Source organism: Lissotriton vulgaris, chromosome 1_2 (genome assembly GCF_964263255.1).
Source record: "Lissotriton vulgaris chromosome 1_2, aLisVul1.2, whole genome shotgun sequence".
In the NCBI taxonomy this organism is placed as follows: domain Eukaryota; kingdom Metazoa; phylum Chordata; class Amphibia; order Caudata; family Salamandridae; genus Lissotriton; species Lissotriton vulgaris.
The window spans coordinates 85421943-85438435 of NC_141686.1; the positions used below are offsets into that span (position 1 = coordinate 85421943).

At 49.4% G+C, this 16493-nt stretch overlaps 1 protein-coding gene across 2 annotated transcripts in view; it reads left to right on the forward strand.

Moving 5' to 3' along the window:
- The first annotated feature begins 2950 nt into the window (after nucleotides 1-2950).
- WNT5B (Wnt family member 5B) overlaps nucleotides 2951-16493 on the forward strand; it is a 494935-nt gene continuing 481392 nt past the window's right edge. Inside the window, exon 1 of one of the 2 annotated variants that reach the window (XM_086952866.1) lies at nucleotides 2951-3444. In XM_086952866.1, the coding sequence (XP_086808992.1) occupies nucleotides 3400-3444 (45 nt within the window). In that variant the 5' untranslated portion in view covers nucleotides 2951-3399. The remainder of the gene's footprint in view (nucleotides 3445-16493) is intronic. The other variant, XM_086952867.1, reaches the window with a different exon arrangement.

Here is a 16493-nt window from a genome sequence, read left to right on the forward strand (position 1 = left end):
CTCACCCACGCAACCCCACTCACCCACGCAACCCCACTCACCCACGCAACCCCACTCACCCACGCAACCCCACTCACCCACGCAACCCCACTCACCCACGCAACCCCACTCACCCACGCAACGCCACTCACCCACGCAACGCCACTCACCCACGCAACGCCACTCACCCACGCAACGCCACTCACCCACGCAACGCCACTCACCCACGCAACGCCACTCACCCACGCAACCCCACTCACCCACGCAACCCCACTCACCCACGCAACCCCACTCACCCACGCAACCCCACTCACCCACGCAACCCCACTCACCCACGCAACCCCACTCACCCACGCAACCCCACTCACCCACGCAACCCCACTCACCCACGCAACCCCACTCACCCACGCAACCCCACTCATCCACGCAACCCCACTCATCCACGCAACCCCACTCATCCACGCAACGCCACTCATCCACGCAACGCCACTCATCCACGCAACGCCACTCATCCACGCAAGCCGCCACTCATCCACGCAACGCCACTCACCCACGCAAGCCGCCACTCACTCACCCACGCAAGCCGCCACTCACTCACCCACGCAAGCCGCCACTCACCCACGCAAGCCGCCACTCACCCACACTGTGCAGTGCACAATAGGTCTCAACACCTCACCATCACTAACACTCAACACCTCACCCTCACTAACTCTCAATACCACAATCACCCTTCCCCTCACTCACCCTCAATACCTCGCCCACACTAACACTAAAACACTCAATCGCCCTCACTCTTACTCTCACTCACACTCTACACCTCAGCCTCACGCTCAATAACGCACCCTCAACACCTCACCCTAACACCCTCAACACATCACCCCCTCAACATCACTCGCCATCACCCTTAAACACTCACCCTCAACACCTCACACCCTCACCCTCAAATCCTCACCCTCAACACCTCAACTTCACTCACTCAACACCTCACCCTCACTCACTCACCCTCAACACCTCACCCTCACTCACTCACACTCAATCACCCTCAACACCTCACCCTCAACACCTCACCCTCAACACCTCACCCTCAACACCTCACCCTCAACACCTCACCCTCAACACCTCACCCTCAACACCTCATCCACCCTCACCCTCAGTTACCCTAAACATCAATCACCCTCAACTCCTCACTCACCCTCAGCACCTCACTCACCCTCAACACCTGACTCACCCTGACTCACCCTGACTCACCCTCACTCACCCTCACTCACCCTCACTCACCCTCAACCCCTCACTCACACTCACTCATCCTCACTCATCCTCAACACCTCACCCTCATCCACCCTCAACACCTCACCCTAACTCACAATAACACTCTCTCACCCTCACCCTCACTCACTCTCACTCAAACTCACCCTCAACACCTCACTCACCCTCAACACCTCACTCACACTCAACTTCTCACTCACCCCCACCCTCACTCACCCTCAACACCTCACCCTCACACAGTGCAATAGGTCTCGCAGGATTTTTAGTTAAAGCTTTTACATTTGCTTTTTGCTTTTTTGATTTGTAAATCTTTTGCATTGCCTACAAAAAAATAAAATGCTAAAGATTTACAACAAAAAATATATAAACAATTCTAAAAGCACTAACTCTAATGCTGCGAGACCTATTGCATTTCTAATGCTTGTTTTAAAGGTTACTGATAATAGATCCGTGGGCTACGCGGCCCGATGCAACGCTACATTGCAACATGTTCTTGTTGCATTGTGCATCGTCTGCAATGTCAAAACTGACATGAGCTTCCTTTGCAGAGTCTGACCCACATTTGACTCTCTTACGTTGCCACAAAAGATCAATTTGCCTTCACGACCTTCCAAGACATTCCTGCAGTCGCACTGCATGTTAATGAAAACAAGTTCAAGTTGGGCCAGCAGTTCCAAGTCAAAGTAATCTCGTTACAAGTCAACTGGGCATCTCTCTCAATTGACCATGCTTTGAAGGGGTTGGTGAGGGTGGCCGGTTGTCCTGCTGTGACCCTATACACTCAGTCCAAACACTTCAGTGGAAAGATCAAATTAAAAGAGCTTTTTAGCGCCCTCACACCAGGCCAAGCTCTCACGTGGTGCACATTTCAGTCGTCAAACCTCCCGTCATCGGCCTTAACCCTCAAAAACATCTACCAAGACGGTTCGGCGCATTTCTTTCAGCTGCACGTTAATATTGGAGCAGCATTGCTGCGTCTGCAGTAACCAGCCACAAAATACATGGTGGAAGAGTCCGGTCAGTATTTCAAAACCCATTTGAAACAAATAACAGTAAATGTCATTGCTGCGTCCCCATCGAAGTCCAGCTCGTGCCAAAGGGGTCTTCACGGTGGAGGACCCGAGTGGGCTGGGTCCTTGATTTGCCATTCAAAACTTGCCTGGCTGAGTTGCATGCGTGACAGGTCCCTGGTGATATGCTGCTGGGTCCTGGTACCACTACTAACACCTGTTATTTACAGCGCTTTGGGGCTGCACTCACGCAAACAGTGGGACATCCCTCCAAGAACCTCGCCTCAGACCCATGTGCGCACTGTCACCGAGTACACATGTGCGCGCTGTCACCGAGTAAGCGAGGAGTTAAAGTTCACTCCAGTACCTCGCAGCGGTACTTACTGGTGAGCGCGCAGGCCACTTTTTGCAAAGGGGTTGTCGGGTGGCGACTGCTGTTGCCTCTGCGTCTGGCCTGCTGTGGGGACTTGGGCCCTCCCTCCTCCGCGTACCGCGGGTCCTCCCAGCCGGGTCTGAGTGAGGTGAGGGACCCCTCCCCTGCCTCTTTGCCCTGAGGGTCCGCGCGCGGAGGCACAGGCCCCGCCCAGCCTTCTCAGCCCTCTTGGTGCTGGCCAATGGCATGCGGTGCGGTCTGCTCCTGGGGGAGAAGGGAGGGCGCTGGGCTCGCGCCCGCGCGGGCTGTCTGTGGGCTCAGCGCGAGCCAGTAATGAACTGCAAAGCCGTGGAGCAGGCAGGTCTTGGACACGAGCGCGCGCGTCCTCTGCTTTCCTCCACTGCATGCATGCGAGAACAGACATCAGTGCAGACGTACCTCTGGGATCCAGCCCGGGACCTGCTGCACCTCGCAGGAGGCAGAGCGGGAGGAGGGTCCAGACCCCGCCAGCCCTGTCTGTTGGTGTTTGTTTCCCGTGGATTGACTTCGGCGCTGGCGCCTAGAGGAGTTGCTAAGGTGCATGTCCTGTCGTGATCTGCAAGGTGGGCACTGGTCTGACTGACACCCGGTACAGTTTCGCCCTACTTTGAAGTGTCACTGTGCCTCCCAGGCCACCTTATCCTTCCCCGGGGTGAGCGGATTTCGGTGATTTGCCCTGCCTTAGAAGCTGCACCGTGCCAGGCGCCTGGGGTCTCAGGCAGGAGGACCCCAATGTGGGAGAAACTACTCTGCCCCTTCAGTACTGCGGGCATGCAGGTAGGGGAAGGGCTGTTAAGGGAGGGAGGGATGGATGGGGAGGGGGGCGCTTGTTTGTACCGTTGTAATCCCATCACCCCCACCCTGGGAAGAAACACGGAGAGGCTAATCCCACCTTTCCTCTTTCTCGTGTTGTTTTCTCTCACATTGAGTACAGGCGATAAGGACACAATGCTTCCCAAACAATCCCTGCCCGCGGGCTCTCGTTCCCTTTTTCATACCTCCTGTCAAACATTTCTTTGAAGCTGTCTGACTCTTCCTAACTCTCTCCCTCCCGGTTCCTAGAAAGCTGCTGGACCACCCCCTCTCCCTGCCTGTGTGTGCATGAGGTCTTTCACGGTTTCCCACTGGCTTTCATCCACTGCCTGCAACGTTCAAAACGTTTTCCTTTCATCCTAAGTAGGGATTTTGTTTTAAAAGTCGAAAAAAAACAATTATCAGCGGTATTTGCAGAGGGGGTCTTAAAGCGATTGGTACAGCTGTGGCGCTCTTTGTTAAAGGCAGTGGTGAAGTTAAGGTGCACGTTACTGCCGCAGCACGTTCAGCTGTCTCCGTTACATGTGAAGAAAAGTTTTAGCGAGATTTTTTAAGGACGAACCACGTGATTAGACGTGTTACAAGGAGGGCGTGGAGCATTTCACCACCATCTCAAACTTCTTAGTGAAATCAACAGGTGGATAAACTGTAAAAAGCATCTAATGTTTTTGTTTTGGCATTGGGTTCGTAGACGACAAAAAACGTACTGTTAGTGGGGCTGCGAGATGCATATAAAATGAGCTTTTGTGTGCAGTAGCCAGCAAGAACAATTGCAAGAAAGTGTCTTATTTTTAGTGTCATTGTGTCGGACAGGTGTGAAAATGCGATATTTGCCAGACAGCCGGATAAACATCAGGAAAAGTTAATTGATCGTTGTGTGTATAGTTGCAAACTGAGATAGGTAGCCAGCCAGCTAACAGAAAGTGTTATATTTATCACACTGCCATATCAAATAGCACTCCCCTTCATTTCCATTAAATACTCCGATTTGTATTGGCGTATTCTTCAGTATTGCTAGAATCAACGTGTTTGAGGTTCAGAATGTGTTCTCCCCAGACTCCAACCCTGTTCATATTTGTAGTAAGTCGTTTTCGGGTGAAATCTCTCCACAGAACCCGGACAGACGCCTGCCTTGACACCGCGCTGGAGAGTGACGGCTTTTCCTGTCCCCCACTCCACTCCCTGGCTGGAAACTATCTTGCACCGTGCCTTGCAAACTCGAGCCTAGGGTGCGTTTTCAGACCAGACACCGCAAATGGAGCAGTTCTTCCCTGCTTCGCCGTTACCCTCCCTCTCGCCGCCCTTCGATCCGTCCCCATCACTGCAGACCAACCACCAGAATAATGCGGCGAGTGCAGTGGGCCCACAAGCAGCCTGCCCTCTGGCATAACCTTGCCCAAAGTAGTTTACTGCGCCACTGAAAGGAGACTAGTTCATGTCGCTATAAAGGGGCTACAGAAGAAAGCCTTCTTGCCCAGAGCATCAACTCCTGAAGACCCCTTGTTATGTCTCGTTAGTTATTGAGCCATCGCTCACTTGCTGGCTGGCCTCTTTCAATAAGTTTTTCTGTCTGGCGTTTTAAAACACTGCACAGACAACCATTGGCTCTTCCCGGTGGGCCAGTGTTATATCACGTGGGTCAATTGGCTTTTTTTGTGTATCATGCCTGTGGTCGAAGTGGGGAAAAAAAGTAGGGGAACTGTGGGTGGAGCATCAGGGGGCAGGCATAATCTGAGGATTGGGTCAGTGGGCAGAGTCATATGTGTGGCTAGAAATAGCAGAACATCCCAATTTTTACTATATTTGGCATGTCACTGATGAGTTACAGTTAATAATGTTATTCAAAGCAACCAATAGATACACGTTTATCCAAGTACACAGGTGCCATTTCGTCAGCCTAGTGCCAACGCAGGCACCCTTGCAACATGGTGCAAGGGTGCCTATGTTGCATGCAGGATTGTTTTTGTGCAGGAAGGAGCACCTTCCTGCACAATAACAATCCAGAGGCTTTTTTCCTCTTTCTATGTGTGCTGCACATATAGATAAAGGAAAAACAGGGAGAAATGAAGATATTTCTCCTTGTTGTGCCTACCTTGGGGAGGCGTAAGATTTTGATGCAGTTCCAGGTTTACAAGTCATTATCCCTAAAAAAAAAAAAACAGGAGAGTTGAGTGGGAACACCCTCTGCAACGCCTCCCTTGTGCAGAGTAAGGCAAAGCAGCAATTTGCGCTGTGTTGCCATTCAAAGCAACTTTGCGTGGCTTCATAAATATGACTTGCAGATTTGTGTTGTGCATTTACCACTTTCCGTAGTGCAAGCATGATGCAAGGCCCTCATAAATATGCCCCTCAGTTTGGTGTGTACAATTCCGCATTGCCGATTCCTGGTGAGTTGCACTACTACTGCTGGAACAAGGCCAATGAGGCACTAATGGGTGAGGTAGACTGGCCTCAAGGGTCCTGTGACTTCAGTGACAAAGTCTCTGCTAATCTAGGGTGTGCTGCTTTGTAGGCCTGCCCGCAAGACTGGAGGTGAAATTCAGTATGGATTGTGGTGGACAGACCTTCAAGATTAACCCACACTTGCACCTGCTGGTGCTAAGAGACCAGGGCTCCTGTGGTCTAGCGGGGAAATGTTCTCCCTCAGGAGAGTGGTCTGGTGGACTGTTCATGAAGCCTGATTACCCAGTTCCAGATTTGGTAGCTCTGGCCATAGTGCCACATTCTCTCCCCCGAGCACTTTCTACCCCACTGAGAGACACTTGCACAGCCTTCAGCTACAACCCAATTGTGCCACTTTTATAAACACCTTAATGTGCCTCAATTCAAATTGTGCACTGCTTGGAAAAAAAGTAACATCATCCTGGAAAAAACAAACACTCATAGGCAATGCAAGATTATGTAAAGCATGCAAAATATAAGAAGAAACTTCATGGTTATCTTAGCTTTTAAACTCCTTGTTTGGAAATCAATGAGTGTTTTTTGCCTCAAACGTTGAGGACATGAATACAGTGCTCCTCGTCCACATAGGTGTGCCTTTGGTGTACTCGTGGACAGCAAGGAAGGGGATAAGCAGGGCTCAAAGATTAAGGGATTCTTCAGGAAAATCTGATCTGACTCACAGAAACACACAAGGGCTCCTCCACATTCATGTCAGCCAGCTAGCTGCTCAAACATCGACATTATGTTTTTAAGTGTCCTGCTAACGATACCTTTGAACTGTCTGGCTTGCTAACTCTCCTACTCACAAAAAACTTGAGAGCTCTTTAGAGTAATAGGGGGACACTTTCCACGCACCTTGCTGTTTGAAGGAGGAGCGCGTTACACCAGCTGCCCAGCGGACCTGCTTTTACCCCTACGACTCGCCGGACCCGCTCCGCGGGTCCCGCAGCGCGTCGTCCACCAAAGGATTGACCAGAAGGAGCCAAGGAGGAGCGCGGGGGTAGGTAAGAGAACCAGCGGGGCTGCGAGCTAGCAGGGGACTCCAGCGACCAGGAGCCCCTGCACGCCCAATTAGCAACACCTGGGCTGCTCTCCCCGCTGGCCACGCCCCCCGCCAACGGAGCCTAAAGCTGCTGTTGTCCCTGTGTTTGTGGGACACTTTCCACGCACCTTGCTGTTTGAAGGAGGAGCGCGTTACACCAGCTGCCCAGCGGACCTGCTTTTACCCCTACGACTCGCCGGACCCGCTCCGCGGGTCCCGCAGCGCGTCGTCCACCAAAGGATTGACCAGAAGGAGCCAAGGAGGAGCGCGGGGGTAGGTAAGAGAACCAGCGGGGCTGCGAGCTAGCAGGGGACTCCAGCGACCAGGAGCCCCTGCACGCCCAATTAGCAACACCTGGGCTGCTCTCCCCGCTGGCCACGCCCCCCCGCCAACGGAGCCTAAAGCTGCTGTTGTCCCTGTGTTTGTGGGACACTTTCCACGCACCTTGCTGTTTGAAGGAGGAGCGCGTTACACCAGCTGCCCAGCGGACCTGCTTTTACCCCTACGACTCGCCGGACCCGCTCCGCGGGTCCCGCAGCGCGTCGTCCACCAAAGGATTGACCAGAAGGAGCCAAGGAGGAGCGCGGGGGTAGGTAAGAGAACCAGCGGGGCTGCGAGCTAGCAGGGGACTCCAGCGACCAGGAGCCCCTGCACGCCCAATTAGCAACACCTGGGCTGCTCTCCCCGCTGGCCACGCCCCCCCGCCTATCACATAGCTGCAACACCTAAAGGTGGGCCGGACCCCCGCTGCGCGGGAGCGACCGGGAGAAGCCCGGGACAAGGGCGGGACCGTCTGTGGCCGTCAGGGGCCGGAGGAGGCCGGGCTGGGCCTGCTCTCTTTCGTTTGCAGTCCGGAGGACATTGTTCATCACATAATGGATAAGGCAACAGAGGAAGAAACCCCGGGAAAAAAATCTAGGTTACGCAATGGATCCCTGGAGAACTATTTTCCCAAGAGGAGCGAGGGAGAAAAGGATTCCACCCTAGCGGAGCGTAGGGCAGAGCGGCGTCGCTCTGTTGAAAATATGAAACACAGACCCCTCACTGATAGCCTACTTGAATTAAATCGTGAAGGTGATACGACTGGCCTAAGTGAAGATAATGTAAGTCAAGATGGAGTCCCACTATTGTTTCGTGACTTTGTAGCTACTCCTTGTCTGCCTGCAGATAATAATAATGTTATAACTGTTTCACCCACCCCTAGTGGTAGTCGTATGGCCGATAAAGCCAAAGCTAGGAAGCAGAAAGTTAATATTTATCCTGCAGCCCAGATTCACCGCCCGCCCCCTAGTAAAAAAAGAAGGAAACAAAGGGTGGTACCAGGTAAAGCAAAAACATCGCACACTGATTTTGGTAAAGGGATAATAACCCCGGTTACAACTGAGACTCCTATAGTAATAGGCCAGGAACAAACTCCACAGGTAGTTGATTCACCGGGTCATAGTCCATCTTCAGTAACCATACAAGTTGAGGCTCCCGATAAGAACACTAGAGTCGCCCCACCTATCACTTCACCTGCACTTCCTTCTTCAGTATCAGGGAATCTGGAATTCTTGTTAAGATCTCTCCTTCTACCCATTAATGAGTCAATTAAAAAGGTGGAAATTAGACTAACCATATTGGAAGCCGCCATAACTAGTATGTCTACTCATACCAAAAATAAAGGAAGTGTGGCGGTACATCCCAAACCCCCTTCTACCGGACCTCAAAGTAAATCTAGAATTCCTCCCGTTCCTGCTCCGGCTAAGCAAAATTGCCAGCTGCCGGGGGGAGCTGTGCCCCCAACCCATAATACACCGCAGCCTAAACAACCTAAAGCCCCAGCTACAGGGTTGGGAGCGGACCCCTCCAACCCACCTCTAAAGGCCCCGACGAGTAGCAATCAGAGTGCACAGGGGGATGATGGAAAAAGCAGAATGCCTCAGAAAAGGGTTCCACCAATAGAGATCCCCCCTGAAGCTGTGCCCTATGTGGTGATCCTAACAGGGGTCCCGCAGCTAACTGAAAATAAGAAGGAGGGATTTGTCGACCTTAAAAATAAAATTATCCATTGGTTGCGGTTGCACAGGCCGATAGCACCTAACATAGATGGGGACATAGTTCATGTTAGACGGATCAATTGGCTGGGGAGTAGAACTAAAGATATTGAGGGGGACCTAGTGGTGGTCAATTTTAGAGACCCTCGGGCAGTTGATTACATCCTAAACTGGCCACCTGGGAGTGGGGAAACCTGTGTTATCCCACGGGCTTTAACATACTTTTATCCCAGGTCAAAAATTACCAACTCTAAATATTTAAACAGACCACAACTTTATAGGCCTCCCTTTACTCCGCCCTATATTAATAATCAACCTCAGTATGGTCATCAGCTGACTAGGGTGCCCGATCTACACTCCGCCTGGTCCATGGTCCCTCATGGACATAGGCAGAACCAAGGTCCCAGCATGAACCATTTGATGCCCTTTACCCCATTGGACACCTATAATCGGTTTTCTCAGCTGTCAGGGCTGGAAGATTGCGATTGAAGGTGGGGCCATGGGGGGGGGGAAACCGACAATGAATCTCTAGGGGTGGAGGATCTTCGTCCAATCTGGGGTAGCACTGTTACTGAAGAAGCTATTCTACCTACAGACCACATGGTGACCACCATTGACATTAATGAGGATTTTAGGCCAGCTGGGCCCGTGATGAGTACGGTTGATTGTTCTGCAGCCGTGACTTCATTGGCCCAGGAGGGGGGGTGCCCTTTGACTAGGGTTGTTAATGAGAGGTTGTCAATGGTGGGTTATACTTCCACGCCCAGAGGAAGGAGGGTAATAAACCTCCTCTCTTGGAATATTGCTGGGCTAAAGAGGAAGTTAGATATTCCAGAGTGGCATATACAAATTGAGCAGTTTGATGTCTGCCTGTTCCAGGAGACATGGAGTTTAGTTCCATTACATAAATCGGGGTATACCACCCACTGTGTGCCCGCAGTAAGTAAGGGCAAGGGCAGACCATCGGGCGGGCTCATTGTCTGGATAAAAATAGATCTGAATTGGGTGGTTACAAGACATAACGTGGAGTGTAATGATATACTCCACCTCTCGGCAAAAGGAGGGGAGGTTGTTGATAGGTTTGACCTTTTTAATGTTTATGCAAGAGGGACACAGGGTGACTCCCCCTCTTTGACCCTAACATCCCTGGACTTGGCCTTAACCAATTGCCCCAGCTTAGCTAAAATTCTGGTGGGGGGTGATTTTAATTGTACCTTTGAACCCCTTCTCGGAGACGACCCCTTAGGAATCGAAGAGGAGGACTCAAAATGGTCTATTCCAACTCTTTCCCTGTCCCCTGTTAGGAAGTGGTCGTCTAGGGCCATACAAATTAATGCACTGACAAGGGACCATAAACTAAGAGCCCTCAATGGCAGGACCTTATCAGACCAGTCAGGGGCATGGACCTTTAATAGACTTTCCGGTCCGTCCCGAATCGATTACATCCTAATGGATGTTGGATTCTGGCCGGACCTAATTGATATGGAGGTCGTCCCAAGCCAGGATAGTGACCACAACCCCCTGTGTTGTAAATTCCATTGGGGCATTCGGAATGACAGGTGTGCAATGGTCACCCTAAAAACAACTAAAGAAGTTATCCCATTTAATAACAACCGTAGATTGAAATGGGATAAGGCTAAGCTTAATGAGGGCGACATAGGAAGCATCAAAGAAATGGTTGAGGGTTTGTCTTCCACCTTAGAAATATGGGCTGGTGAAAATAGGACCGTTAGTCCCCAATACCCCTCCCTTGACTCTGCCTATAAATCCACAATAGACCAAGTTGGGAAATTTTTTATCTCGAAGGGGAAAAGTAATAGGGCTCCTGCTATACCCTCTACTCTTAGCAAAGTTTGGTATAACGAACTTTGTAAAAGCAAAAGGAAAAAATTGACAGAAGCTCTACTTTCAGGGGACCCTCCACTGGTTAGAGCGGCCAGGAAGGATTACCTGAAAGAACTGTCATTGGCCAAACGGGAGTGGGAGGAACAGCATTGGCAGGATCTTTCCAATGCAGTGAGTGGTAGGAATCCAAACCTCTTTTGGGAACTAGTTAATAGATCAAGGCAGAGAAAATCGCAACCATTGTCTGATCATATAACTTGCCAGCAATGGTTTACACACTTCTCATCCCTATATGGAGACTCGGAAGAAACAACTAGTCCTGGGGTGAATAGCCTGGGTGAAGGGGCCCCCGTGGATGATACCGAGCTTCTGTTTTCAACGGGAGAGGTAGTATTGGCGATTAGACACCTAACCCCAAAAAAAGCCGCTGGGCAGGATGGGATCCCAGGGGATCTATTGTTGGTGGAGCCTGAGGCCTGGGCTAAACTAATCGCGATTATAATGAACCTGATTATGAGGGGACACCAGGTTCCAGACTCCTGGAAAGGGGCCGAGGTAGTTACCGTGTATAAGAAGGGGGCTAGAGATGACCCTGCAAACTACAGACCCATCAGTCTGATAGACATAATCCAGAAAGTGGTCGGCAGGGTCATCATTTCAAGAGTAGGCGATTGGATAGAGGAGGCTAGTATTCTCTCCCATTTACAAGCGGGGTTCAGAAGGAAGGTAGGTACGATGGACCAGGTCTTTCGACTCTTTGCCATCTATTGGAAGGCGGTTACTATCATGAAGGGTAGTTTGTATATGGCCTTCATTGATCTTAAAACCGCCTTCGACCTGGTCCCTCGTACTAAACTTTGGGGAATTCTAGGAGAGATGGGTATTCCCAGTGGTCTTCTGAGCCTAATCGTCAAGCTGCACGAAGGGAACTATGCGAGGGTGAGATGGGGATCCCAGGGTCAACTTACAGATAGGATCCCTGTGCGAAGAGGAGTGCGTCAGGGCTGTGTCATGGCTCCGACCCTCTTCTCCCTATTCGTAAATGGAGTGGTTGACCATCTGATGGGGGAGGAGTCGGATGCCCCATCCCTGGCGGGGGAGAAAATCCCCACACTTCTCTTCGCTGACGACACCCTATTAATTTCTAAATCCCCGGTGGGCTTGCAGAAACTCTTAAATCGGTTTAGCTCCTTTTGTACCAATCGAGGTTTAACTATCAATACATTGAAAACTAAACTGATGGCTTTTGCACCCTCAAGAAGATTTAGAAATAATTTTGTGCTTAATAGCGCCCCCCTTGAGCTGGTCGAGTCTTTTGACTATCTTGGTGTCCGAATTAACAGTCACATGACTTGGAAGGATCATTTGTCTAAGATGCTATTAAACCATCATAGAGTATCCGGGGTGACGTTGAAGGAGATTCGGGAGTCAACCAGCAAACCGGTCTCCCCAGCTATGACCATCTACGAGGGCCAGATCCTTCCTGCAGCACTCTATGGCTCTGAACTGTGGGGATTTGAAGGGGTTTCTGCCTTGATGAGAGCGGAAAACAATTTTTTTAGGAATGTGGTAGCTCTCCCCACTTCCACCCCTATGATCCCTCTTAGATTAGATCTGGGCAGGAAAACAGTAAAGGATTTAGTGAGGCTTCGCCCATTGTTATTCTGGTCCCGACTAAAAAGAACTGAGGAGCTCGCAAAGTACGCAGAAGGGCTGGATGAACTGCTACTATTGGATACCTGTAAAAAAATAAGATGGTTAAACAAATTGAAAGAATTGGTTTTTAGCTTGGGTCTTAGAGAGGCATGGGAGTCGCAGTCACCACCACCAAAAGATGTTTTAAAAAAACTGTACTGGGATTGGGTACAGAATAATACTATGAGGTCTATGAATTTGGGTTCACTCACTGACCAGTTTTTGTCTATTAAGTCTGTGCGTAAACTGGAACCCTTTTTAGACTTAATAACCAAACCATTGGACCGAGCGCTGTACCTTAAACTGCGATATGGGACGCTCCCGGTGAATGAGTTTACGGTGAGATGGCTGAATACAGATGTCTGCTCCCGTGGTTGCCCGGGCTGTGCGGCCCCTAAGGAATCGGTGGCTCACTTGTTCTTTGCCTGCCCAGCTTACAAAGGGGCACGGAAATTTTGGTTGAAACCCGTCTGCAGGGAAATGGGGCTGAGGTGCCACAGCCAGGCACTACGTGTCCTTTCTACAGATTCCTCATCTGCCAGTATGATCTGTGGGGTGGCTAAGTTTTTAGGAAGTGCGTGGTTGACACGTTCCCGGTTACTGAAACTACAAACTGAAGATACCACTAGCTGAGGACGATTTACTGATTGCCATATGATGAATGATGTGTCCATGCTTTTACTGTATTTTATAATCTTTTATCGGGATGAAATGTTTATGTATGTGTATTCTTTTATGGTGAAAAATTGCCGAATAAAGATATTAAAAAAAAAAAAAAAAAAAAGTAATAGGCAAAATTATATTTTCATTCGGGAAGTGTCCAACTTAATTTTTGTGGTGACAAAATAGTACATTTGTTATGCTGTAAAGAGTCACTAAAAAAAATCACAAACCGAAGAGGTCCCAATGCCAAGACCTATTGACTTTGCCAATGCTTGTTTAGATATCTCATTTGCCAAATGGGGCACTTTTAATTTTGTGCCAGACAGGGAACCCAAAGCAGCCTTGGCAAATTTATGTCCATCTCCTGCACGGTGTGATGCGAGCGAACGCAGTAAGCAAGCCTGACGACTGCAAAGGGGATATGGGGAGAGGGTGTTCTGTCCCCAAGAACATTTTGGAAAAAATTATATAAATGGTGCATTCTACAACATATTGTATTATATATTCCATTGTATTAGATTTTAGAGCACAGTAAATGATGACCTCACGGTTCACCAGGATACGACCATCTTCTTGGGGCCCTTCAACGATTCCCTCTCTATCACCATCCAACACAGTCCCTCATCTCTCCATAGCCCCTCTCTCACATGTATTACAATTGTTTTATAGTGCCTCTCATACCAGTGAGGGACTTGGAGCACTTTACATCATGCACACTTACAGAGACAATGAATCATATGTGTGTAAATCAATGTCTAGAAAATGTTTACAAGACTAAAGGGGCTACAAGGTGTTAGGATTCACATGCCATGAATTCTGGTTTTAGGATCTGGAGAAGCACAACCTGAGGATTCAAAACATAACACAGTGGTTGGATTTTTTTAATAACAATGAATTTTAATTCAAACAAACCAATTTTAGCAGTATTAGGATAATGAATGACTGGAGGAAAAACATAACTTACAAACCTGCACCATGCAGTTTGCATGCAGGTCATTGATAGAGGTGCTTGATTTCTTACGATTGTAAGTTATGCACTGCAAGTAACTAAAGGATCTCTGTAACACAAGCAGTAACCCACTGAGCTATGCCCATTAAATATAGTTCTGTGATCTGTATGGCACAGGTTCTTTGCAGCAGGCATCTTAACCCTCGGTGCTACAATGTATGAGCCAAAACTGTCCATAGACAGTACTCCAATCTCTCTCCGACAGGAAGATCAACCACCAGAGATATGATTCTTGACTCTTTCATTGTTGCCTGAAATCTGCTGGGCTTGTAAGGAATTCTGCAGTGATTTTTGCGTTTTTGAGCGTGAGAAGTGAGTTATTGTGCTAGACAGCCGTACAGGTTATGTTACTGGGGGTCGGGCTTGCAGCCTCCACTAACAACACCAGTCTCCCACCCCTCCAGCCACCATCCGATGCCCAGTACACTTTGGTGCCTAGGCTATTTTGTTTTCAGTCAGACCCTGGATGGGGTCCACGAGGTGCTCTGGTGTCACATAACTGGACACCTGGCTGCTTTTATGTTATATCCTTAGAAAAGGGTAAACTGTATTTTCAGAAAGACCACATCCCTGAACATAGATAGATGAGCAGTACACGTTTTATGAAATATAATAAGGAAAACAGCTGATAAGACATAACAAAATTTCCACAGTTATTTAAAAAAAGTGCTAAGGTTTTGGGCACAGTCTGCCACGAATTACACATGAAGTCCTCTCCTTTCCTTGAGCATTGTCCGTCTGGGTGAGCCCGAAAATAATGGGCAGATGGGGTCAGTGGCGGGGCTGCCGATGTGTCCTGATATGACCATTGTATTGGTCACAGTGGGGGCAGGTATGTGGCATCCTCACTAAATGAGGCGTAAATCACTGCAGCAGCATGGCCATCAGAGGTAGCTGTTTTTTCATGCTGATTGACTGCTCCTCCACTGTGCAACACCTCAGTGTTGCTGGGCAGCCCCCTGCCCACAGATACAGAGGGGAAGGGGGAGTGAGTCCTGGCAACTGCAGAGGCCTTCCTCGATGTGCACCACACAGGGCTGGAGGATCCTGTAATGTTTTTTATGTTCAGAGCATTCCTGCCATCCTGGGACGCATTTTAGAAATGAAGAAGTAGGGGAACAGACTTAGATAAATAAAAAAAGTAGGAGCACGCCGTCCCCTTCCGATCGCGCCCTCTTCGACCGCTGATCATGCCGCCTCTTAAGTTTTGCACCCCCAAAGGTAAATTTCATCATCACACATTAAATTCCTTGAGTCATTGATGTACTGAAAACCAACCCTTCTTGTTGGTTTTTTTCACTGCAGAAGGTTCTTAATTTTCAATCCAAGCTAGACCTATTGGATTTGCCAGTGCTTGTTTATACAGGCTGGTTGATTATATAGCTCTTAATCCTGGAGTGGGGTGGAGGTCAAGGATTCTGCCGTTTTCCAAGCCCTCACAGTTTAGGTAGATTAAGGAAGCAGGGCATGGGAAGATGATACATAATATAACATTTGCTCAGGATTACAGAATGTGAACAAATGGGGAAACTGGGTTTTGGACTAGTTTACATATTTCGCAGTTGGCAGTGTATCTCTTTCCATCCCCCCCCTCCCCCCCAACCCCCCCCCCCCCCCCCCGCTCCCCCTTCCTCCCACTCCACACTTGTGTGCAGATTCCTCCGGCTAGGAGAGGGCTATTGTTTGGACAAGGGGTTCATTTTACCTTCAAGGCTTTTCAAAACCAAAGATCAGCTGTGCTGTAGGCATTCATTTGGTTTATGGTCAATGGTTAAAACCACCCATGTGGTAAAAATAATTTAGGTTTGTTGCATCAAGTCAATGGTGAATAAGTCCATGGAGCAATAAAGACCCGATTGGGGGGGGGGGGGGGGAGGGAAGGCTGCAGCCCCCCCTCCTCCCTCACAGGATTCTTTTGGGTTAAATGGAATATAACATGTTTGCTCTAGCTGACAGTTTACATAATATCACCAAAACCGCATAATGCCAGAGGCGAGAGGAGACTTGATGTAAACTCAGAGCTTTAAGTAGAAGGGTGGGTAGGCCATCTCAGAATGTGGGCAAAAAGACTCTGCATTTATACTGTCACAGCTAGCTGAAGTCTGCTTCGGGGCTCGTGTTATAAGGGCTGGTATAAAAATAAAGCCGCCCGGCAGAGACCCGGTTTTTGTTTCCCCAGTGGGCCTCTGTGGTTGCTTGGGTAGAATGGCACAGGCCCAGCATCTTTTAGTGGGCAGTGCCAGCAGAAAACGCACGTGCTGGTACAGATCCTGAAGAGAGG